The sequence below is a fragment of the Ambystoma mexicanum genome, chromosome 4q (genome assembly GCF_040938575.1).
Source record: "Ambystoma mexicanum isolate Mex_15411 chromosome 4q, UKY_AmexF1_1, whole genome shotgun sequence".
NCBI classification, from domain to species: Eukaryota; Metazoa; Chordata; class Amphibia; order Caudata; family Ambystomatidae; genus Ambystoma; species Ambystoma mexicanum.
The window spans coordinates 948352375-948376654 of record NC_090928.1 but is presented as its reverse complement, the minus strand read 5'-3'; the positions used below and the strand labels follow the sequence as shown (position 1 = coordinate 948376654).

Genomic DNA, 24280 nt, shown 5'->3' with positions numbered 1-24280 from the left:
TCTATTTATAAACTCCTCTGGTCAGAGAAACCTGTGGAAACTATTGCAGTTTGTTACAGACAGACAGGAGAGTATTGTCCCAATAAGTGGAAGGATGATTGATATGTAATGTAAGCATTACTATAATAAAAGACACAAGGAAGCATTCCAATCCAAAAGATGCCCCCTCACAAAATGCTATTATACAGGAAAAAGTTAATTTTGATACTTCAAGACAATACTTAACTACCAAAGCAAAGCAAGTGACGAACAATCAGAGGGCAGGTTTAATTTGTAATGTCAAGAAAAACAGCACCTAAACAACCTCTCTCATTTTCTTCTAGTTTTTTTTTAAATGAGAAAACCCTTCATAGACACTTCTGTTTCAAATGAGACAACTGAGCTAATACTGTTTTGAACATGTTAGAAAATACAATTATATGCACTGCCATTGGAAAAGCAAAGTAGTCAATGCAGCAGTGGTGCATCATATGTAGAAGAAAACACATCACTCACAGAGGATGAACATGGGCTGAGCACTTTAGGGGAGCAGGGTGGAGAACACGTCATCCTCATGAGGACCGGCATCTCATCCTCAAAAATAGGGTTGTTAGACTTCTCTTTGAATGGAGTGCTGCTGACCTGCATGCTAGGTTCGGATGGTAGAAGCTTTACAGGCACAGACACGGGCATGATGATTGGGCTGAGGCTTTCCACCTCTTTCAGTTCCTGTTTTTCTTCTTCCTCCTATAAAAACAACAAAAGGCTTTCAGCAATGGCCAGACAACTCCTTTCAACTATGAAGTGGGTTGAATGATCATCCTTGAGACATATTTGAGTCCCCGAAAAAGTAATCTGTGTTAAAACATAATGTGATATTACCTAATACTTGCACTAATGATGTAGCTGCAAAGTACGCTTTTAATTTATTGTTTTATAATAGAAACCTATTGCAGTAAGCTGCTTCATTGCACATACAAGGAAGGAAGATAGTGTCATGAGAGAATAGATGCAAGTCACAGTGCAGTAAAGCTTATGGCATATAAAATAAGCAGCCGCATCCCTGTTCCTGTATCGAGCATTGAATCATTTAAAGAAAGAGATGACGTGAGAGAGCGCGTCTGACCCAGTGTTTACAGCTTGCTAGAACACTAACATCTTGCTTACTTACCGTATTAAAAGCAGCTCTTCAACTGATGAATTTGTTTGGGCAGTTTAAGAACAAACCGATCAAATAACAAGAATAGATAACAATTACACCTGAAGAAGAGACAGAGAGGCCCGAAACGCGTAGTATGGTGTCAACAGGAAGCACCTCATTAAGGAAACTTAGTTTTGCTGATGTGGTACTACTTGCATTGAACAAATAACTGTTATCTATACTCTTACACACACATACAATTTTCTTTGTGCACGTTATGAGAAAACTGAAATTGAATGTTTGGTGATATCTCTTCCGCATAATGAATTGAGAAGAGTAATGTTTGTTTGTTTAAGCTTTTTGTTTACAAGATAACAGCAACTTGCTGTGCAATTATGAATTACTTATTGGGTAAATGTATATTTGTAGTTTTTATCTGTTCAAAAAGTTCATGAATAATATATGAAGGGGTTATTCTTGACCTCGTAAGAGTGACTGGGCTATTCATTAGTGAGACTGATGAATTGTGACAATAAAAAAAAACATGTGTCAGATAGCAATTTACTATGTAATTCTGTAGGTTTGCTAATTAAACAGACACGTGTATAGCACAGGTTGCAAATTAACTTACCCTGTTCAATGAGAACACAGCTCAACCTGCATTCCATTCCTCTCTTTATCTCAGGCCTATACCCAGCCTCATTTCTGTTTACTGCAAATTCAAATGGGCTAATGGAGAGAGAATGCAGCAGTAATCATCTCCTCCACTGTTAAAAGTGCCAAAAGCCTCTGTAGGCGTGTCAAGGAATTCCCCCCTTCTCACCTGAGTCCGTTCTTTACCAGTGTCCTTGGATGCTGCCTTCTTTCGGATGGATCGGGTTTTGAAGAAGGCGGCCCGTGTCTCTGCTGAATCCAGAATGCGTTCAGTTTCCCAGGAGGCCGAATCCAGGAATCCAGGAGGCAAGGTAAGTTTGCTAGAACTAGAATCCAGGAGGAAGAAAAGGGGGGGGGTTCGAGGAAGGGAAAGCGGAGTGGAAAGGAGAAGAACCGCGAGCTACGGAGCACACGTCTGGTCGGTACTTCGCTATAGCATTGAGACGCGCGGAGTCGCGGAAGGCGTGGTCTAGAAATAGAGAAAGGTTACGTCCAACGCATGGAGCGAGAAGGGAATGCGTTGGACGGCCATATTGGAGGTATTAATGTGTATAGGTCCGTTGTGACAGGGACCATGAGGCCCAAAAAGGGCGCTCCCTGTGATTCATGACAGCATGCCTTCTCCGAAGACCCTTCCCTCCTGGTTTGCCCGGGTGGATGAGGTGGAACCTTCTGAGCAGCCGTGGGGCCTTGATGTTTGAGAGAGGTTCCCAGGTTCTTTCGCTAGGAGGATATCCTTTCCATTCAACCAGGCATTGAAGCTGGCCCCTTCTATGCCTGGAATCACAAATCCGAGATACCTCATATTCCAATTGATCATCGACCAGTATAGGAAAAGGTCTGGAGGGTTTTTGGGAGGATGGATAGTAGGGTTTCAATAAAGATGTGTGAAAGGCTGGGTGTATCTTCTTCCATGATTCAGGCAACTCGATCCGCTAAGAAACAGGATTTATAATTTCTTTAATGGAAAATGGACCATAGTACCGAGGGGCCAGTTTACTAGGCCGTAGATGTCGGGGTAGTAATTTTGAGGACAACCAGATCTGATCACCGATTGCATAAGAAGGGCCAGGTCTTCTTCTGGAATCTGCATATTTCTTGGTCTGTTTCCTGGCCTTCTCCAAAAATTCCTTGGCTTCTTTATGTATGTTGACAAGGGTTTCGATCCAGGAGTCAACTGTAGGTACTGGTGTAGATTGGGGAAGAACAGAAGGTAGGATCGAGGGATGAAATCCTTGACTGCAACAAAAGGGGCTGATCTTAAGTGCCGAATGGTCAGAATTATTGTAAGCGAATTCAGCCACGGGTATCAGGAGCGACCAGTCATCCTGGACCTTGGTGGCGAAGCATCGAAGATACTGTTCCAGGGTTTGATTGACACATTCTGTGATTCCGTTGGTTTGAGGGTGGTAACTTGACGAAAGGGCACGTTGGATCCCTAAGCATTGACAGAGATGTTTCCAGAATTGAGAGATGTATTGAGGTCCGCGATCCGAAATGATCTTGGAAGGGAGTCCATGCAAACGGAATATGTGTTCCAGGAAGATTCCTGCTAGTTCAGAAGAGGATGGTAATTTACGCAGAGGCGTAAAACAAGCCATATGAGTGAACAAGTCTATGGTAACCATGATGGTGGTATACCCACAGGAGGGTGGCAGTTCCAAAATGAAGTCCGTAGCGATAATTTCCCAGGGCCTAGTCGGCAATGTAGGTTGTATTAGAAGGCCCGCTGGTTTCTTGTTATTGTGTTTATTTTGGCTGCAGACAACACAGAATTGAATGTACTGCTGTACGTCGGGTCTCATCATAGGCCATCAGAATTGCCTTTGTATCAGACGGAGGATATTGGTGACACCATGATGTCCGGAGTGTAGGGTATCGTAGCAGAGATTCATTATTCTCCGTTGTAGTTTTTTTTGTAGGGATGACCAACAGATTGTGCTTGGATTACATCGAGGAGGTTGACTGCCTGGGCCACAAAGATCGTGGGGGAAAACATCTGAGGATATACCTTGTCTTCAGTGGGCTCGTAGTCAGGTCTTTGAGATAAGGCGTTGGCGATCAGGTTTTGTGATCCAGGTACGTGAGTGATGTGGAACTGGTACTGGGCAAAGAAATATGCCCAACGCGCCTGACGACTGTTCCTACACTCCAAAGACTGTAGAATCTGGAGGTTCCGGTGGTCAGTACGCACCTGAACTGGATGTTTAGCTCCCAAAAGTAGATGTCGCCATTCAGTGAAGGCTTTGCGGATGGCTAACAATTCTTTTTCCAGGACTGAATAATGTGTTTCACTAGGAGTCAGAGTTTGTGAGAGGTAAGCAATTGGGTGTTCCAGTTTATCTCCTAATTCTTGTTCAGGACTGCGCCAATGGCATAATTTGAAGCGTCTGTCTCTACCAGGAAAGGACGGCTAGTATCGGGTTGAGCCAAGATAGGAGCTTGCGTAAACTCTGTCTTTAAACGCTGGAACGCCATATCTTGTGGTGTTGACCAGAGGAAAGGAGTGTCTTTCTTCAGGAGAGCAACAATCGGTTGAACTATCTCGGAGAAATTAGATATGAATTTCCGGTAGAAATTGGCAAGTCCCAGGAAAGATTGAATTTGTTTCACGGAACTAGGAGCGGTCCAGGTCAATATGGCTTTTACCTTTGAAGGGTCCATACCGATTCCTTCTGGGGTAAGAATAAACCCTAGGTAGTGAACGGAGGTCATATGAAACAAACATTTTTCAGGTTTGGCCAGGAGTTTATGATCTCGGAGTCTCTGCAAAACTGCCTTCACGTGCTCTTCATGTTGTTTAGGATCCTTGGAAAATATCAGTATGTCATCCAGATATACAATAACAAAGAGAAACAGCATGTCAGAGAACACCCTATCCATAAAGCATTGGAAAATTGCAGGGTCGTTAGCCAATCCGAAGGGCATGACTAGGTACTCAAAATGGCCAAAGGGTGTTCTGAAGGCGGTCTTCATTCGTCTCCTTCCCTGATAGGCACCCCTGAGATCCAACTTGGTGAATATCACTGCACCTCTCACGGCTTCCAGGATATCCGAAATCAGGGGTAACGGGTACCGATCCTTGAGGGTACATTGATTTAGCCCTCGATAATCAAGGCAGGGTCTGAGTTCCTTGGTATCCTTCTTGGGAACAAAGAATAGAGAAGCACCAGCAGGAGATTTCAAAGGTCTTATGGTGCCATTTTGATGGTTGGTATCCAGGTATTCTCTTAGGGCCTTCTTCTCGGGTTCGGAAAGAATGAACATCCTGCCGAAGGGAATTATGCAGAGGGTTCCATATCTATTGCGCAGTCTTCAGGTCTGTGTGGGGGTAAGGCCTGGACAATGGCAGTCGAAAACACATCAGCATAACCTTGGTAGACTTCAGGAACTTGCATGACATTGGATACCATTAGTGGTGTCTGTTGTTCCTTTGTTGGTTTCTTTGGGTGTGTTAATGGAGGTTCTAGGGATAGACAATGAGACATGCAAAACTCTGAGCCTAGGCATAGGTAACCCGCAGACCAGATGATATATGGGTTGTGTTTCTGTAGCCAGGGCATGCCCAATACCAAGTGGTAATGAGCTGACTTAATAATGTCAAACCTGATCAGCTCTCGATGGTGATTTATTGAAAGCTGGATCTCCTTGTTCTGAAGGCTTATGGGTCCTGATGTGAGGAGTCTTCCGTCGATAGCCTCCACAGGCTGCATGGTGCTTCGTGTTTCGTAGGGAATCTGATGTTTATCAACCCACTCATGATCGATGAATATTCCCATAGCTCCGCAGTCTACCAGGGCCAAAATGGAATAGTTTGTATTCTTGGATGGTGATAAATAGGCCTGTAGTACCACCACATTGTTTTGTCCAGGAGAGTTCAAGGATGGAATGGATGTGGAGCAAACATCTCTCTCCCGAAGCTCGGCTCCATCTAGGATCGGGAGCTGGCGTTTCCCGAACGCCGAGGGGGTGCTAAAGGACACTCCCTGACCAAATGCTTATCTGAGGTGCAGTACATGCACAAGCCCGTATGAATTCTCCTCATTCTCTCTTGTGGAGATATGGGTCCATGAAAGGCCCCAATCTGCATGGGCTCGGATTCTGAAACTGGGCTTGGGTTGATTTCCGGTCTGGGGGTACCCTCAAATGATACCTTGGAAGGAGTTCCCCTGGATTTCTTCTTTTCTGACTTCCTTTCCTGGATACGGAAGTCAATCTGCATGGCAAGATCCATTAATGCCTGGAATGAGTTTGGTCGTGCCACTCTGGCCAGCTCATCCTTAATTTCTTCGTTCAATCCTCTCCTGAACAGGGTAAAACTCGCCTCAGTGGACCAGTCGGCTTCCTTTGCCAGTTGTTTAAATCGGTTCACATACGTGAGCATATCCTGGGCCCCTTGCTGAAAGTCTAACAAGCGTTCTTGTGCGCTATGGACCTGCTCAGGGCGGTCAAACATGTCTTTTAGGGCCCGTATAAACCCATCATAATCGTCCAGGAGGGCATCACTAGAGTTAACGAGGGTAGTGGGCCAAGTCAAGGCATTCCCGGAAAGGTGAGAGATTATAAAACCCACCTTGGCCCTGGGGGTCGCAAATGAGTAAGGCTTGAAGGTAAAGTGAACCAACCATGAATCCAGAAATGCACCAAGGGTCTTTGCTGAGCCGTCGTATTTATCCACGACTCTGCCCAGTATAACACTCTCTTTTGTAGCAGAATCCCGGGATAGGACCAATTGTTTGAGAGCGGCATTCTCCACTTTCAGATTCTGTACCTCAGTTGATAGTTCCTGCATACGACGCATCAAGTTCTGCACGCCAGCCTCCATGTCGATATCGCTTTCGATTGGGTGGCGTCTCAAACTGTCAAAGAGTTCCCCCCTTCTCACCTGAGTCCGTTCTTTACTGGTGTCCTTGGATGCTGCCTTCTTTCGGATGGATCTGGTTTTGAAGAAGGTGGCCCGTGTCTCTGCCGAATCCAGAATGCGTTCAGTTTCCCAGGAGGCCGAATCCAGGAATCCAGGAGGCAAGGTAAGTTCGCTAGAACTCGAATCCAGGAGGAAGAAAAGGGGGAGGTTCGAGGAAGGGAAAGCGGAGTGGAAAGGAGAAGAACCGCGAGCTATGGAGCACACGTCTGGTCGCTACTTCGCTATAGCATTTAGACACGCGGAGTCGCGGAAGGTGTGGTCTAGAAATAGAGAAAGGTTACGTCCAACGCATGGAGCGAGAAGGGAATGCGTTGGACGGCCATATTGGAGGTATTAATGTGTATAAGTCCGTTGTGACAGGGACCATGAGGCCCAAAGGGGGCGCACCCTGCGATTCGTGACAAGGCGTGCTAGCCACATGTTCTTTCTTTTTCCAATAATTGCAAACCAGAAGTAATCAGGATGAAACATTTATTAAGCTAACTGTATTCTGTCAGGCAAGGACCAGTATAAGGCAACTTCATTTTTTTAACAGACAGTCTTGCAGTCCCAATGCTAAAAATGTAAGTTGTTAAATAATGCATAATTACAGTATTTCTACTATAAAGCACTGTATTGTCTCCATGTTTTAAAAAAAAGTTTATTTTAGTGTATCTAAATCTCATAGGGCCATCTATATTTCATTTTGTAGGGGAGGGCTCGTGATATTGACCACTTTTGAAAATGTACATGATCGCATGGCCTAATGCTTTTGATGGAAAACCTAGTTCTGCGACCCGCTGGTTGCATTAATCTTCGTAACTAGTGCTCAACCCAAGAGCTGATCCAAAACTACTTGACATTCTATCTTATCATCCTGTTGCTTTATACCAGTTACCCTGAAAGTGAGATGTGCGCAAATTACAATTGTCCACAATGTTTTGCCCAGTTTTCAGCCTGCTACGCCATACACTCTGCTTAGTCTCTTACTTTCATTCCTATTACATAATGAATAAACAAAGCTAACTAGATGTTTACACAAACTAGCGATGAATAGTTCCAACCAGTCTAAACATCTACAGACCTACAGTACCCTCCTACAGAACACTCAAACTGCACCTTCAGAAAAAACCCGGAAAACGTGGCTTTTCACCTAAAGATCCCCTGAGCTAACTAAGTCATTCAGATACCCGTCTCCCCCTCTTCCCCCTGCTCCTCGAACCAAGACTCTTAAGATATCATGACACCCCTCCCACCCGTTGTGTTTTCTAGTTTGTTTCTTGCATTCGCTGTACTCTGTATTTTAGTTTTTGTCTCAAAAGGTAACTAGCGCCTAGATACTCAAGGGTTCAGCACGCTGCAACAAATACAAACATAAATAAATAAATACTGCCATAGTGTACAATGTGGGTAGTCTCCAGAACTTGCTTTTCTATACAACTATGATTACATTACATATTAGCACCTGGGGGAGAGGGTTGCAATCAGGAAGTCAGGCATGCACGTGGAATCCACCTTTGATGCCAGCACGCTGAGCCTCTGCCCAGCCTACACCTTGTCTTTGGAGGCAGGTGTCTCAGGCCGAGTCTCCACTTGAGTGCATCACCTCGACCTCCCTGCCCCACCAGAGTTCCCTGGCCCACCTCCAGTTCCTGGAAATAGCTATTTCCAATCGCAAACATAAGTTAAGTGAAGCATGAAATGGTTCAAAGTGTGGTGCCTTTAAAAACAAACAAAAAAACTATCAGCACCCCAGATGCCAGCCTGGAGTGCAAAGAGCGATAAATGCTGCTTTCATGGGCGCTTAGGCAGGAATGCTGCTGTTGGGCCTACCTGGCTTGGGCTGAGGGCTACTACTGGCCCTGCACTCTCCCGAAAATGGAATTTAGCGCTACACTGAAAACAATGGATATCAATGACAGACAAGGGCCATCTTGTCCACCTGAAACTGGCAATGACCCTGCCTGTTGCAACACTATAATCAGGCTTTGCAAATTCTTAAAAACCCCACTAGACCTGCAGGGTGAATTCCGTAGTGTATATACTCGACCTAAGTGAAATGCACTCGCCACAGTGTGACAGGTGGCAAAAAATTTACCAATGCTATATGTAAAATGGTTCATGTCACCATAAGCACACTTCACATTTAGGCCAGGAATGCACAGTGAAACTTTAATTTGCCATTTCAAGGCATAAAATAAGCAGTTTTGCATAGCAATTTACCTATGCAATTCTAAAGGTTTGCTAATCAAATGGACACTTGTGTAGCAAAGTTAGCTATTTATGTTGCCCTCTTCAATGAAAGCACAGCTTGCCCTGCATTCCTCTCTTGCCCGCGGTGCTCTCTTCACCCTCTCTTCTCTGGTCACTTACAGTGCTAATAGGGAGAAAGTGCAGCAGTAATCATCTCCTCCACTCTTAAGTGCCAAAGGCATGTGTGGGAGTGCTATGCAAGAATTTATTTTTCTTTTTCAAATAATTGCAAACCAGAATTAATCTGGAAGATACTTGTATTAAGTTTTCTATATCCTGTCTGACAAAGACCAGTATGTGTCAACTTTATATATTTTTTTAAATAGTCATGCAATTCCATTCCTAAAATTACAGTATTCATTTTGTAAAACACTGCATCATCTCCATACTTTACAGTAAAGTTAAGGTTAGTGTATACCTAGCTTATGCCCACACTACTTTCAGAACCTTTTTATTATATACTTATTTATTTGTGTCCATTCATGCAGCTAACCTTTTACATTTTACAAACACTACTCCATTGCTCGCAAAGTCTTTTCGCCACACTCACATGTCGAGTCGATTTTATGAAGGGCGAGTGGCATTTACAAGGGATGTTTGAAACTTTTAGTTAACATTTACTTTGTTTGCAGTAAATGTCAAAGGTTTCACTGTGCAGCCTCTGAGTTCCAGCAGTGTGCCAAACAAAGTGGGTTTGTCATGACATGCACCATTTCGTAGAAATCGCATTTCTAATAGTTATCCTCCGTTACTATGGGTCGAATTCATTTCTCTTAGGTTGAAAGGGTAAACTAAGTTACCCGACCTGCAGGTTTAGATGAAGTTTAAAGAATTTGCTAGGTCTGACTCCTCTCACTAATGTCTTATTTCAGCGGTACGCAAAACTGCTGTATTGTTGCTCATTTAATTTCTTGGGTACATATAACCTCTGGTGATATTAACAATACTGGTACACAATTGCTAATCAAATGGGTCAATTTGCAAAACAAAATAAATGTAATTAGCAAACTCTGCTAATTAATTTTTGAAAACTAATTTATGCCTTGCATTTAATGGGAACAAAGTTAGCTTGCAGAAAAGAAAAGTTTCAAACATCCCCAAACTTGCCAGTAAGGTCGAGTACTATGCAAATGGTACTCACCCTTCATAAAACCGACTCCCACTGTCAGTAGGCTAGTAAAATTTGAGAGGCTTGGTCCGACGTATTTAGTCTCCAGCATTGACCTTTCTTGTACATTGTGAACCTTTTGATTCATGAAACTTCTAAACTTCTCCTTACAACTGAAATAAATGATGAGGCAAGCATACAACATACAGGACACTGCCCGGTGGAACCTTAGCTGCATCCAGCTACATAGAGCCTTGCACAGAAAACATTTTCAGAGCCTTTTTATCATACCAATTTATTTATTTTTGCTCATTAACACAGCTGACTTTAACATTTTACAGACACTCATCTCATCTCATTAATGTCTTACTTCAGAGGTACACAAACATACTGTATTGTTACTCCTTTTACGTCTTGGGTAGAAATAACTTCTGGTGATTTTAAAAATATGGGTACAAATTGCTAATCAAATAAGGTTGTTTGCAAATCAATACGATTTGAATTAGCAAACTCTGCTAATCAATTTTTGAAAACGAATTTATGCTTCTTGGTTATTGTTTAAGCACTCACCAGCCGATGGTGTTCTGAGACATCCTTAGACATAATAAAGAAATAGCATGCTTATATCGTTAAGGAGAACTTATTATGTGAATACCAGCCCTTACCCTCCAGAAGAGGCAGACTTTCCGCCCTATTACGAATAAGCTGAAACAGTCAATGACCAAGTACAAGTGGACATTCCCACTGTGTACTTGGGAGGGTAAGCAATGGCGCTGTACAGCACCAGAAGAAGCAGGGAATGACGTTGGACTAGCACTAATCATTAATCAAGGTGAAGCCAGTGAGAAGAGATTAAATAGGATCCCTACCGGAGATTGTGGGCACCCACCACAGGCGCAGCCTAGCAATAGCCGAGGTGTGGGGACGGACTAATAGGGTGCTTATGTTCGCCATATAGGTTAAACCAGCCGTTCACAAAAATGTCTGCCAAGATGTGGGGAGACGGCCCACCCGTGGCTTTGTTAGGCAGTCAATGAACTGTCGTCACAGTGTTACTGCCCCTAGTCTGGGGGGAGGTAGCATGACTGCTTTACCACGCCTCATTATTTGATTGTTGCATCATTAGTTACTCTAGTTCAACTGCTTTGATGAAGCACTGCAGTGCATTAAAGCATATGATTTCTATTAATGGTTTTCTTTGCTTTTTGGGAATAATAATAAAATAAATTAGGGCATTTAAATTAATATTGGTGACAATATTTACTCAACAGTTGTATAACATTTCACTATTCTAAGCAAGTTAAAAATCACAATCATGAATACACCACACCACTTCCCTTAAATTCCAGACAAGTTAGCTCACAAAATGAAGTGGGAGCAAAATGGCACTCCAGCAATTTAAAAGGGAGGGGAAGACAAAGTTATTAGAAATTAGGCAAAACCAACAGGTAAGTACTCTGAGCAATTGAACAAGAGAGACTACAGTGAGGAGATCATCCAGAAAAGGCTTAGGGCCAAAGTCAATGGGTCAAAAGTCTTTTGCTTAAGATCACACAGTTCAGGGTAGTTTCTGGTAAAGTTTGTGGCACAGATTCCAGACGAGGTTGGTTGGTAAAAAAGAAGAGAAGAGAAGGACAGGCCCTCAGATTGGAGAAAGATTTCAAACACTTTCACCGCGGCTGAGCGAAACGTACAACCGGATATGCACAGTACCTTGAAACGGAGAGGGGGCTGTAGCTGAGGCAGGCGTTCCTGGTAGTTCCTGCAGGGTCACGGTTCCTGAAGCGACTGTCAGACTGATCAGAAGTAGGAAGACTGGAGGGTCCTGCACTACCCAGGGAAGAAACCAGCAGCAGCGCCAAAGAACGAATAAAAGGTGTGCTCTTTGAAACCCAAGCAGGGTCCAACCTTCCTGGCTATTTGGCCCACTGTAGCTCTGTACAGCGAATCCGACCAGAGGAGGGGTCCTGGCTTGCAGTTTGGGCGAACTGGTTGGTCCCACCAGCTCAAGGGAAGAAGTTTCCTGGAGGATCTTCTGTGTCATCGGATTTGGAGATTCGGACCTGCAGCAGGGCTTCACCGGGCGGTTCAGTCGTGGTAGGGGTCCTCTTCTTCCAGTTCCTCGTTGGTTCTTTCATTCCAGTGGCGGCTCTGCTCTTCCAGTCCCAGAGACCTGCTTTTTATGCAGTTTTCCCCCATTCGTACAGCCTGGCTGTCCATCACACAGCAGGGTGGCTGGCCTGGCAGGGCCAGTCCCCTTAGCCAATCAGACAAGAGTGCGACTTGGGTTATCAAGGGAATCCATGGCAGGGGTCCGAAGATCCCTCCTTCACATCCTGACTACCTAGACTATCAGGCGCCTTAAGGAGGGCTTCTGTGCAGAAGCTCGTGAAAAGACATTGAACAAAGGAGTCATCCCCAGTTTGGCAAACAGAGAAAAACACGAGAAAGACTTTAACAAAATGAAATGGCGACTACACCCAGCTGGAACCAAAATAAAATGCATTTGGTCAAGCGGGTTTATGTTCGAGGCTAATATAATAGCCTAAAACATTACCATGTTCATATAAGATAATTGCGGTAGAAAAGTTAGGGTAGATAACACTGCCACCAGCCAAGTCTTAATGTTAAGGGAGCGAAACAAGGCTCCAAGAGGCACAGACAAAAAGGGATAAGAATTAACCCTTTCCAATACTCCATGTAAGATGGGGTGTACTGGGTCTGTGGTTTAAAGTGACTATATAAAGTTAATGGCAACTTTACCTGTTTCTGGGGGACAGTAGTCAGCCCCAGAAAAATGGAGTCAGTGGGAAGTCTCATAGACAACCCTGTGTCACTGCACTGAAGGTGCTGTGTAACACACACAAAAAGTGGTGCACATGGAGTAGGTGAGGCTCCAGTGCCCAAGATCACACAGAAAGTAGAAATGCACATAGCAAAACACATGTAAGAGTGGGAAAAAAGGCTCACACTCTTACCAGGTGAAAAAAATAAATCCTAGGAATCCAGCAAAGCTGCTGGGGGACTCTTTAAGTAAGGGAAATCAACCATTATGAGAATTCTCCCTAACAATTGTAAACTGAATGATTGATGTTTGGTTTGTTCTATCTGTATACTATTTTTACATGTTCTTTGTACTTTTGAGTGTCCCATGCAAACTTTAAATTTTTGAAGTTAATCCTGGCTACTTATGTCTGTCTCGAATCTGAATTAAAGTAGCTGTCAGAATTTTCCACTTCATTGTGAGCACTGACTGGCAGGTTTTAGTGCCCTTTTGTTTCATGTGGGGTTAATATGTCCTTGCTCAGTTTCGTCTTATACAATTGCCTTAGATGCACGGCACAGGATGCTGGCATGCTGCACATGTTCTGGTCCTGTCCAATAATAAGGCAGCACTAGGAGAGTATTGCGGATAGAATCAAAGACAGAGATCTGAATATACGCCCACTATTACCCGCAGCATGGTTGCTTGGTCGGTTTACATGCCTCGAACATTCATGCTCGGCCTCTAAAATGAAAGACCTGGCGTTTGTGTTAGGTAAACATAGTATAGCTAGGACCTGACTAGGCTTCTCAAATGCCAGCGCTGACATGATGGCGTGGAACTCGATTACCCAATCGTTGTTCATGCCTGCGTCTCCAGAAGTAGAAGCGGGGCAAGTGCCCCGAGTAGTCACATACACAGACTGAATTTAGCATACGGTGGGGTAGCTAACTGGATATGGTTGTTCTGGCAACTGGGTAAATGGGGAGGGGGGAATTGTTGGGGAATTAACAGTGAAGACTGAATGCCTTTTAAGTATATTGTTGGTGTAACATAGCATGTAGTAACACTGGTTTCTGTATGATCCACTATTTTTAGCTCCGCTGCTATTATATATACATGTAACATCAAAAGTAATAAAAAGTGTTTTTAAAATTAACAACAAAAAAAAACCTGCCACAGCTATCCCTGAGATTCTTAGATGGGATGACTTTAAGCCATACATGAGAGTTATGTTACCTTCTAAAGCTGCGAGCAATAACAAACTAGGAAAGGAGCTAACGCAAATCCTCTCCAAGAAATGGAAGAAGAGTGATAGGGCCACTGGCGCAGATGGAGCATTCTGTGATGTAATGTGTAAAATGTAAGGACACAGATTAATATAATGGAAGGGTCTCAAGGAGAGTTCACCATGCTAAAAGCCAAGCAGTGTTATTATGAATATGTTAATAAATCTGGGAAAATCCTTGCCTGGAAAATGAAGAGAAAGAGCGGATCTGAACGGATAACGAGTAGAGGGGAATAGAATAGTAAACTCAGAAACACAGAAGTTGCTAGAATGTAATCAGTATTATGGAAACCTTACGCCTCTGAACTTCCTAGCGCTGTTGGGATAGAGAAATTACTGGAAACAGTTAGCTCCCAAGAAGTTCAGATGAAGCGAGATGCCCTAAATGGTGACATAAGTAAGGAAGAGATCCTACAACCTATCAGCACCTTTTCACAAATTCTTTACCAATAAACACTTAAATACCTTACACAACTTATTTAACCATATCTGGCTACAAGGCACATCATCTATCACTATGGGGAAGACCAAAATATCTTTGATCCATAGAGTTGTGAGCCAACCTTGTGCACAATTTACAGTCTGTTAGGGAGAATTCTTTTCTAAGGCTAATTTCCCTTACCTATAGAGTTCCCCAGCAGCTTTGCTGGATTTGAAGGGTTTATTTTTGTCTCCTGCTAAAAGTGAGACTCTTTTATTCCCACTCTTAGTGTAACGCTCACCTGATTCCCGCAGAGGCGCCGGTCTTGACTGGGTGAATGCCGTATCTTCAAAGGTGATGTGTAACACACGGTTGGCTCTTTGGGCTGGACCTCTGTGCACTGTATGTCTGACTCGAAGAGTAAGATGTCTGCAGATAGAAAATATGGGATTAATGAACTGGGGTTATTGGGTGCCTCTCTCCTCTTCCCTTTCTCTTCTCCTGTAGAACCCCAAAGGTTAACGTCCTCACCTTAGGTAAGTGAACGCCAAGCTCTCCATCTGCCTCGGGGCAGGGTGCCATAACCAGTTTCTTCACTGGATAAGGGTGCAGGCCTCTTGACCTCAGAGGACTGCTGTCCGTCGTTAACTGCACAAACGGTAAGTTCTGGGCACTTCAAATGTCTTAAAAGTCTTTTGTAATGATATCTCTTGTTTTGCAGGGTTCCGGCGATGGCGGATGGCGGGCTGATGAGAGTTGAGGATCGAACCCGCGTGAGGAATAGAAGCGCCTGGAAGCACGTAAGTAAGCGCTTGTAGCCTGCTTCACGATGCGCACTAACTGTCCCTTTTATCTTGCAGGTACAAGTTTGGAGCTTTAGAGAAGCTGAAGGGTGCTGGAATACCCACTGGATTCGGCGTGGGAAGGAGTAATGGCACGTGAGTAATAAAGTTGCCCAATGTCTTTAAACGCACCTTCTTTTGTCTTTCAGATGCGGGATGCAGCGCCGAAGGCCTCCGGAGCGTGCAAAGAGCTGGTAAGCTTTTGTCTTTCAGATGCCGGAATGCAGTGCGAAGACCTCCGGAGCATGCGAAGAGTAGGTAAGCCTTTGTCTTTCAGATGCCGGAATGCAGCGCGAGGCGTTGGTGACAGCCGATGGACCAGGTAAGAGATGCGCTGCCACTGAAGACCGTAGTGCTAACCTGTTCTTTCTTTGTCTTTACAGATGCTGCTGAAAACTGGATTCCAGGATGGTAAGCCTTTGTTCCCTTAGGCCCAGGATCAGAAGCAGAAGACACGATGAGCGTTCTGCTGCAGAGAATGCAGAATAACGGAAAGCAAGATTCATCCATCGGGTGTGGTTTAAATAGCCTCCTGTAGTGCTTAGGTGTCTCCTTCCACAGCCACGCCTAGGTAAGAAAAGAGTTCCTGCTTTCCAGAAGAGTTCCAGTGTTCTGAACCTAGGGAGTGGCTCCTGCCCCACCCAACTGGAAAAGTAGTCCCAAACAGAACAGGATCAGGGGTTCAACTGGCAGGTAAGTAAGCAGCATGGTCTGCTGCAGGTAAGTCCACCCAAGCATTATGAGCCCGGCGCTTCCAGCGCTGGGACTGGGCATCTTTATGAGCCTGGTGCCACTGGCGCCAGGACAGGGTCCAAAAGGTCCCAATTGGGACTGGCTGGCACTCGGAACCGGGGTTATGTGTCTGCTTCCAAGGGAGTCGGGCAAGTCCTGATCTTTTGGAAGCAGAGATCATGACAGCACCCCCCCTCAAGGCCCCTCCCAAACCGGGCTTCTCCTGGGGTTTGGGCTTGTTAGGAAATGTTCGATGAAATCTTTTGATTAGACGAGGCGCGTGGACATATTCTGCAGGTTCCCAGGATCTTTCTTGGGGACCGTAGCCTTTCCAGTCAATCAGGTAAAATAGTTTAGATTTGGAGATCTTGGAATCCAGGATGCTTTTGACTTCAAACTCGAGTTCTCCATCAACTAGAATAGGTTTTGGAGATGTAGTTAGTCGGGTTTGAGGTTGCACGGGTTTTAATAGAGAGACGTGGAAGACCGGATGTATCTTCATGTGAGGGGGCAAGTCCAGCTTGACCGCTACTGGATTTACTATGGTAGTGATGGAATAGGGACCAAGGTATCTTGGGTTGAATGTGCGTGGTCCTTTTAGAGGTAGATATTTGGTGGATAACCAGACTTGATCTCCTACTTGATATTGGGGGGCTTCCTTCCGATGTTGGTCTGCTCCTTTCTTGTATTGTTCTTTAGCCCTTTGAAGGTGAGAAACGGCTTCCTTAAAGGCTTGGGTGATTGTAGAATGCAGGTGGTCTACTGCTGGTGTTCCAAGATCTTGGAGTGGATCCAACTCCGAGGTTCGAGGGTGACTACCGTATAAAAGAAAAAACGGGGTCTTCCCAGTTCCCGAGTGGACAGAGTTATTGTAGGCATATTCGGCTATCCAAAGGATAAAGATCAAGCGCTACTTCTGGTGGCCGTCTTGGAAAAAAGATATCAGAGACTTTATCATGTCCTGTGGAGTATGCGCCCAAAACAAGAGTCAAAAGGAAAAACCAGCCGGCCTCTTACGCCCTATTGACATCCCGCCTCGCCCTTGGCATACGCTTTCTATGGACTTCATCACCGATCTACCTCCATGCTCTGGATACAATACGATCCTAGTAATCGTGGACCTATTCTCCAAGATGGCGCATTTCATTCCACTCAAAGGCTTACCAACAGCAGCAACTCTGGCCCGAGAATTTCTCGAAAACATCGTCCGACTGCACGGTTTTCGTTCAGTTCTAATTTCGGATCGAGGTAGTCAATTTATTTCTCATTTTTGTCGAAGTTGCTGTCGGTCGGCTCAAATTGATGTGAGACTTACGACCAGCCACCACCCTCAAACCGACGGACAAACCGAGAGGACCAATCAAACTCTGGAACAGTATTTGCGCTGCATGCTACAACAAACTGAAAAAACTTGGAAAGATATCCTTTGGATAGCCGAATATGCCTACAATAACTCTGTCCACTCGGGAACTGGGAAGACCCCGTTTTTTCTTTTATACGGTAGTCACCCTCGAACCTCGGAGTTGTATCCACTCCAAGATCTTGGAACACCAGCAGTAGACCACCTGCATTCTACAATCACCCAAGCCTTTAAGGAAGCCGTTTCTCACCTTCAAAGGGCTAAAGAACAATACAAGAAAGGAGCAGACCAACATCGGAAGGAAGCCCCCCAATATCAAGTAGGAGATCAAGTCTGGTTATCCACCAAATATCTACCTCTAAAAGGACCACGCACATTCAACCCAAGATACCTTGGTCCCTATTCCATCACTACCATAGTAAATCCAGTAGCGATCAAGTTGGACTTGCCCCCTCACATGAAGATACATCCGGTCTTCCATGCCTCTCTATTAAAACCTGTGCAACCTCAAACCCGACTAACTACATCTCCAAAACCTATTCTAGTTGATGGAGAACTCGAGTTTGAAGTCAAAAGCATCCTGGATTCCAAGATCTCCAAATCTAAACTATTTTACCTGATTGACTGGAAAGGCTACGGTCCCCAAGAAAGATCCTGGGAACCTGCAGAATATGTCCACGCGCCTCGTCTAATCAAAAGATTTCATCGAACATTTCCTAACAAGCCCAAACCCCCGGAGAAGCCCGGTTTGGGAGGGGCCTTGAGGGGGGGTGCTGTCATGATCTCTGCTTCCAAAAGATCAGGACTTGCCTGACTCCCTTGGAAGCAGACCCATACCCCCGGTTCCGAGTGCCAGCCAGTCCCAATTGGGACCTTTTGGACCCTGTCCTGGCGCCAGTGGCACCAGGCTCATAAAGATGCCCAGTCCCAGCGCTGGAAGCGCCAGGCTCATAATGCTTGGGTGGACTTACCTGCAGCAGACCATGCTGCTTACATACCTGCCAGTTGAACCCCTGATCCTCTTCTGTTTGGGACTACTTTTCCTGTTGGGTGGGGCAGGAGCCACTCCCTAGGTTCAGAACACTGGAACTCTTCTGGAAAGCAGGAACTCTTTTCTTACCTAGGCGTGGCTGTGGAAGGAGACACCTAAGCACTACAGGAGGCTATTTAAACCACACCCGATGGATGAATCTTGCTTTGCGTTATTCTGCATTCTCTGCAGCAGAACGCTCATCGTGTCTTCTGCTTCTGATCCTGGGCCTAAGGGAACAAAGGCTTACCATCCTGGAATCCAGTCTTCAGCAGCACCTGTAAAGACAAAGAAAGAACAGGTTAGCACTACGGTCTTCAGTGGCAGCGCATCTCTTACCTGGTCCATCGGCTGTCACCAACGCCTCGCGCTGCATTCCGGCATCTGAAAGACAAAGGCTTACCTACTCTTCGCATGCTCCGGAGGTCTTCGCACTGCATTCCGGCACCTGAAAGACAAAAGCTTACCAGCTCTTCGCACGCTCTGGAGGCCTTCGGCGCTGCATCCCGCATCTGAAAGACAAAAGAAGGTGCGTTTAAAGACATTGGGCAACTTTATTACTCACGTGCCATTACTCCTTCCCACGCCGAATCCAGTGGGTATTCCAGCACCCTTCAGCTTCTCTAAAGCTCCGAACTTGTACCTGCAAGATAAAAGGGACAGTTAGTGCGCATCGTGAAGCAGGCTACAAGCGCTTACTTACGTGCTTCCAGGCGCTTCTATTCCTCACGCCGGTTCGATCCTCAACTCTCATCAGCCCGCCATCCGCCATCGCCGGAACCCTGCAAAACAAGAGATATCATTAAAAAAAACTTTTAAGACATTTGAAGTGCCCAGAACTTACCGTTCGTGCAGTTAACGACGGACAGCAGTCCTCTGAGGTCAAGAGGCCTGCACCCTTATCCAGTGAAGAAACTGGTTACGGCACCCTGCCCCGAGGCAGATGGAGAGCTCGGCGTTCACTTACCTAAGGTGAGGGCGTTAACCTTTGGGGTTCTACAGGAGAAGAGAAAGGGAAAAGGAGAGCGGCACCCAATAACCCCAGTTCATTAATCCCATATTTTCTATCTGCAGACATCTTACTCTTCGAGTCAGACATACAGTGCACAGAGGTCCAGCCCAAAGAGCCAACCGTGTGTTACACATCACCTTTGAAGATACAGCATTCACCCAGTCAAGACCGGCGCCTCTGCGGGAATCAGGTAAGCGTTACAGGACCTTGAGAGGCTCTCCCGAGGAGATGATAGAAAAAGAAATCACTACTAGACCACTAGTTACTAACTGCAATTTCAAAGCAACCAGAAGCAAAGGGGAAACCCAAGACTTCTAAGTAGAAACCAGCAGAAAGCACTCCAGTGCTACCAACCAGGAAATCTCCTAGGTTGTCAAAAATCACACCTGTGATTTCTCCTCTAGCTGAGGCTGAGAGGGAAGAACCACCCTGTGTGGTCGAACTGGAGCCGGAGGATTCAGATCTACTAGAAGGCCAGGATCTTATTGGAGATCTGGACCCTTTGGACCATCCTGAGCTGCAGTCTTTACTGGCAGAAGGTGGCCCCAACAGGGCAGACTTCAGTAAGGGGCAAGGAGAATGTCCAACTCTGGAAGGTCTTCGCCACCAGGCAGCTTCTCAGCTTGAAGGGCAAGAGCCTGGGAAGTATAGGTTACACTGGGAAGATGGCCTCTTCTATAGTGAACCAACTGAGTCAACCACTGTGGACTACAAAAGACTTATAGTGTCCCAAGAAAACAGACTCCAATTCTTGTAACTAGCCCACGAGAAACCTTTGGCTGGTCACTTGAGTTTCAAAAAGACGAGGGAAAGGCTCTCTCTCTACTTTTATTGGCCTAAAATGGGTGCTGAGGTAGATAAGTATTGCAAGAGTTGCCACCCCTGCCAAACTTCTGGTAAGAGTGGATACAAGAACGTGGCACCTTTAGTGCCTCTCCCTGTGGTGGGAGTACCATTTGAGAGGGTGGGAATGGACATTGTCGGTCCTCTTGACCCTCCAACCTCTTCAGGCAACAGGTTTATCCTTGTTGTAGTAGACCATGCTACTAGGTACCCTGAAGCAATTCCTATGAGGACTGTTACAGCACAGGTTGTGGCTAAGGCCCTCCTTGGTATTTTTACCAGGGTTGGGTTTCCTAAGGAGGTAATATCCGACAGGGGGTCACATTTTATGTCCCACTACATGAAGGCCATGTGGAAAAACTGTGGAGTTACCTACAAGTTCTCAACAGCATACCACCCTCAGACAAACGGATTGGTAGAAAGGTTCAACAGAACCATGAAGAGCATGATAGGAGCTTTAGAAGACCCCCTTAAGAAAAAGTGGGATCTCCTACTGCCATGCCTTCTCTTTGCCTATAGAAGTCCCTCAGGGGGGAGTCGGTTACGGTCCCTTTGAACTTCTCTATGGCCATCCGGTCAGAGGTCTATTGGCCCTGATCAAGGAGGGGTTGGAGAGTGCTCCTTCCCCCAAGCCAGTCAGAATGACTATGTGATAGGACTCTGGAGGAGAATGTCACACATGATGGCTGAGGCAAGTGATAACTTGAAAGCAGGTCAGTCTCTGGTTAAGCATTGGCATGACCAGAAGGCCTACATGGTTGAGTTCGCTCAAGACCAGCTAGTTCTTGTTATGGTGCCAACAAGGCAGAGGGCCTTGCAGGGCAAATGGATGGGACCCTTCAAGATTGTGGGAAAACCTGAAGAGGTGAACTATCTGGTGGACTTAGACAATCCTAAGGAGGCTCCCAGATTCTTTCACACCAAGAGGAGGAGGAGAGTGAACCTCTGCCTGACCTTTTCAGAGGTAAACCTTTAGATGAGAAAATAGAAGGAGTTAATCTCTATTCTAATCTGACTTCTGAACAACAGGAGGAGTGCAAAGTTTTGTTGAATCAATTTGCCTCCTTGTTTTCACTTTCACCAGGCTTGACCCCCTGGGGCCAGCATGACATAAACACTGGTGACTGTTTGCCTGTCAAAAGCAGGCGTTACAGAATGTCAGAAACTGTAAGAATCCACACCAAAGGAGAGGTCACCAAGATGCTTGATCTCAGGGTAACAGAACCCTCTACTAGTCCATGGTCTAGCCCAGTTGTGTTAGTACCAAAGGCAGGATCCAAGGTGTTGAGATTCTGTGTGGACTATAGAACACTAAGACTGATGCCCATGCTTTGCCAAGTACAGATGAGCTGGTGGATAGACTTGGTTCAGCCAAGTTCCTCAGCACATTTGATCTCACTTCAGGTTATTGGCAAATAGCCCTGACAGACCATGCCAAAGAGAAAACTGCATTCTCCACCCCAGTTGGCTTATACCAGTTTAAGGTTATGCCTTTTGGCTTAAAGAATGCAACTGCTACATTTGAAAGGATGGTTAGCCAGGTTCTGAATGGGATGGAGGACTTCTGCATGGCATACTTGGATAACATTGCAGTGTTCAGCACTACTTGGGAAAGAACATTTTGACCACCTAGGATATGTTTTGCAGGCTCTAGAGCAGGCCCAACTGACCATAAAGGCAAGCAAATGTCAAATTGGGCAGAGTAAAGTGGTCTACCTTGGTCATGAGGTAGGAGGTGGTGAAATAAGGCTTTTGCTCAGAAAGATAGAAGCTGTGCAAAATTTGTCAACACCTAATACTCAAACCCAGGTGAGAGCCTTCTTAGGTCTCACTGGGTATTATAGGAATTTCATTGAGAACTATGGGACCATATCTTCTCCACTGAATGTAATCTCTTGTCCTAAATTTGCTAAAACTGTCAAATGGAATGAGGAGTGCAATCAGGCCTTTGAAAGCCTAAAAAGAGCCCTTTGTCAAGCTCCAGTTCTAAGAGCTCCTGACTACCACCAACCCTTCATTGTGCAAACAGATGCTTCCAATACAGGTATAGCTGCAGTCCTTATTCAACTGGATGAGAAAGGTAGGGAACACCCCATTTGCTTCATCAGTAGGAAACTGAAGGAACCTGAGACAAGGTGGGCAACTTTTGAGAGAGAATGTTTTGCCATTGTGTGGTCTCTGAAGATGTTTAGGCCATACTTGTGTGGTTCTACTTTCACCATTCAGACTGACCACCAACGCTTGAGATGGTTGATGCAAATGAAAGGGGAAAACCCAAAACTGTTAAGATGGTCAATCTGCCTCCAATGGTTTGACTTTACCATTGACCACAGGTCAGGATGTCACCACCAAAATGCTGATGGTCTCTCTAGGATGTTTTAACCGACTAGAGGTAAGAGACTTATCCAGGAGTGGATTAGATCCTCCTGTCCCTTAGTCAGGGGCGGGGGGAGATGAGTGTTAGGGAGAATTCTCTTCTAAGGGTATTTTCCCTTACCTACAGAGTCCCCCAGCAGCTTTGCTGGATTGGAAGGGTTTTTTTTTTCTCCTGCTAAGACCCTTTCATTCCCACCCTTAGACAGATTGCTAGTGTGTGTTTCAGGTGTGCCTTTGGTGTATAGGATTTTTATCACCCTCATAGGAATCATCTTTTTAACATGTGTGTTACACAGCACCCTCAGTGCAGTACCACAGGGGTGTCGTAGCGACCCCCAAACATAGACTCCATACCCTGGGACTGACTACTGTCTCCCAGGGCATGTAAAGTCCCCATTGACTTTACTAGTCAATACTTATGAACTAAACCAGTACAACCCATCTTACTATGGAAGTACTGGAAAGGGTTAATAGTTTTTCCCTACTGTTCATTTTCGAGGGGGTACCGTAGAGTGCCTCTCTCCAAAGATTTTGGCTGGTGGCAGTGGTTACTACCGTAAATATTCAACCGCGAATATTTCCCTATGGGATTTTCCCATTGGTCGAGGCTACCACTTTTACTGACAGCCTCTAACATACCGCCGGTTTATTTTAATATCAACTTTAATCCGGTGTTCTTTTTTGGCCAGAACTTTAATAATGTTTCTTTCTTGTGTCTTTCTCTGAAATCCTAACCCGGGTCGGGGATCCTTTGTTCGTCCTTTTGGCGGACTTCTGCACAGAAGCCCCCCTCTCGGCGCCACTGAGTCTGGAGTAGACAGGACATGTGGGAGGGGGAATAGGCACCCTGGACAGGGTTGCCTGAGCAACCCAAGTCGCACTCTGCCCTGATAGACTGGGGGGTTCTCCGGCCAGGAGAGCCACCCCACTGTGTGAGTGACAGCTAGGCTGTATGAATGGGGGTCTTGCTACATAAAAGATGGGTCCTGAGGACTGGAGGACAAGACGTCACCACTGGAACTAAGAAACCAAAGAGGAGAGAAGCTGAAGACATCTGCAATGACTGAACCACCAGTGAAGCCCTGGTTCAGATCCTCATCACTTTTCTCCAACGACTTGAGAAGATCTTCCTCTGCAAGAGTCTTCTTCCCTTGAGCTGGTGGGGCCAACCAGTTAGCCAATTGTCTTCCAGGACCTGCCATGGTCGAATCGCCAGTGCCCTGCACTCGGAGACCGGATAGCCAGGCACCCGTCCACCACGACCGCGATTTAAAGGAGCGTACCTTTTATACATTTGGACAGCACCGCGGCTTGTTTCATCCCTGGGCAGTGCAGTAACTCGAACCTTCCTCCACGACGAGAGTCTCTCTTCCTCTGCTGGATCTCCCGAACTGCAGGAACTACCGCCACCGCAGGAGCCTCTTCCACTTTTAAGGTACATTGTTCCGCCAGGCCTCCTGTTTCGTTGGGTATCGTTAAAGGTGTTTTAAATCCTTTACTTACCTGCTGGGTTGGCCGCCCCCATCATCTAACATTGTCTTTCAACCTCCTGCAACCGCCTTTTCAATTCAGTA

General features: G+C 45.5%; 1 protein-coding gene across 3 annotated transcripts in view; it reads right to left on the bottom strand.

Moving 5' to 3' along the window:
* Positions 1 to 24280, bottom strand: part of TRERF1 (transcriptional regulating factor 1) — a 2539264-nt gene that overhangs the window by 1644740 nt on the left and 870244 nt on the right. For 2 of the 3 annotated variants that reach the window (XM_069608500.1, XM_069608502.1), the window contains exon 6: positions 496 to 726. In XM_069608500.1, coding sequence (XP_069464601.1) covers positions 496 to 726 — 231 coding nt within the window. The remainder of the gene's footprint in view (positions 1 to 495; positions 727 to 24280) is intronic. The other variant, XM_069608501.1, reaches the window with a different exon arrangement.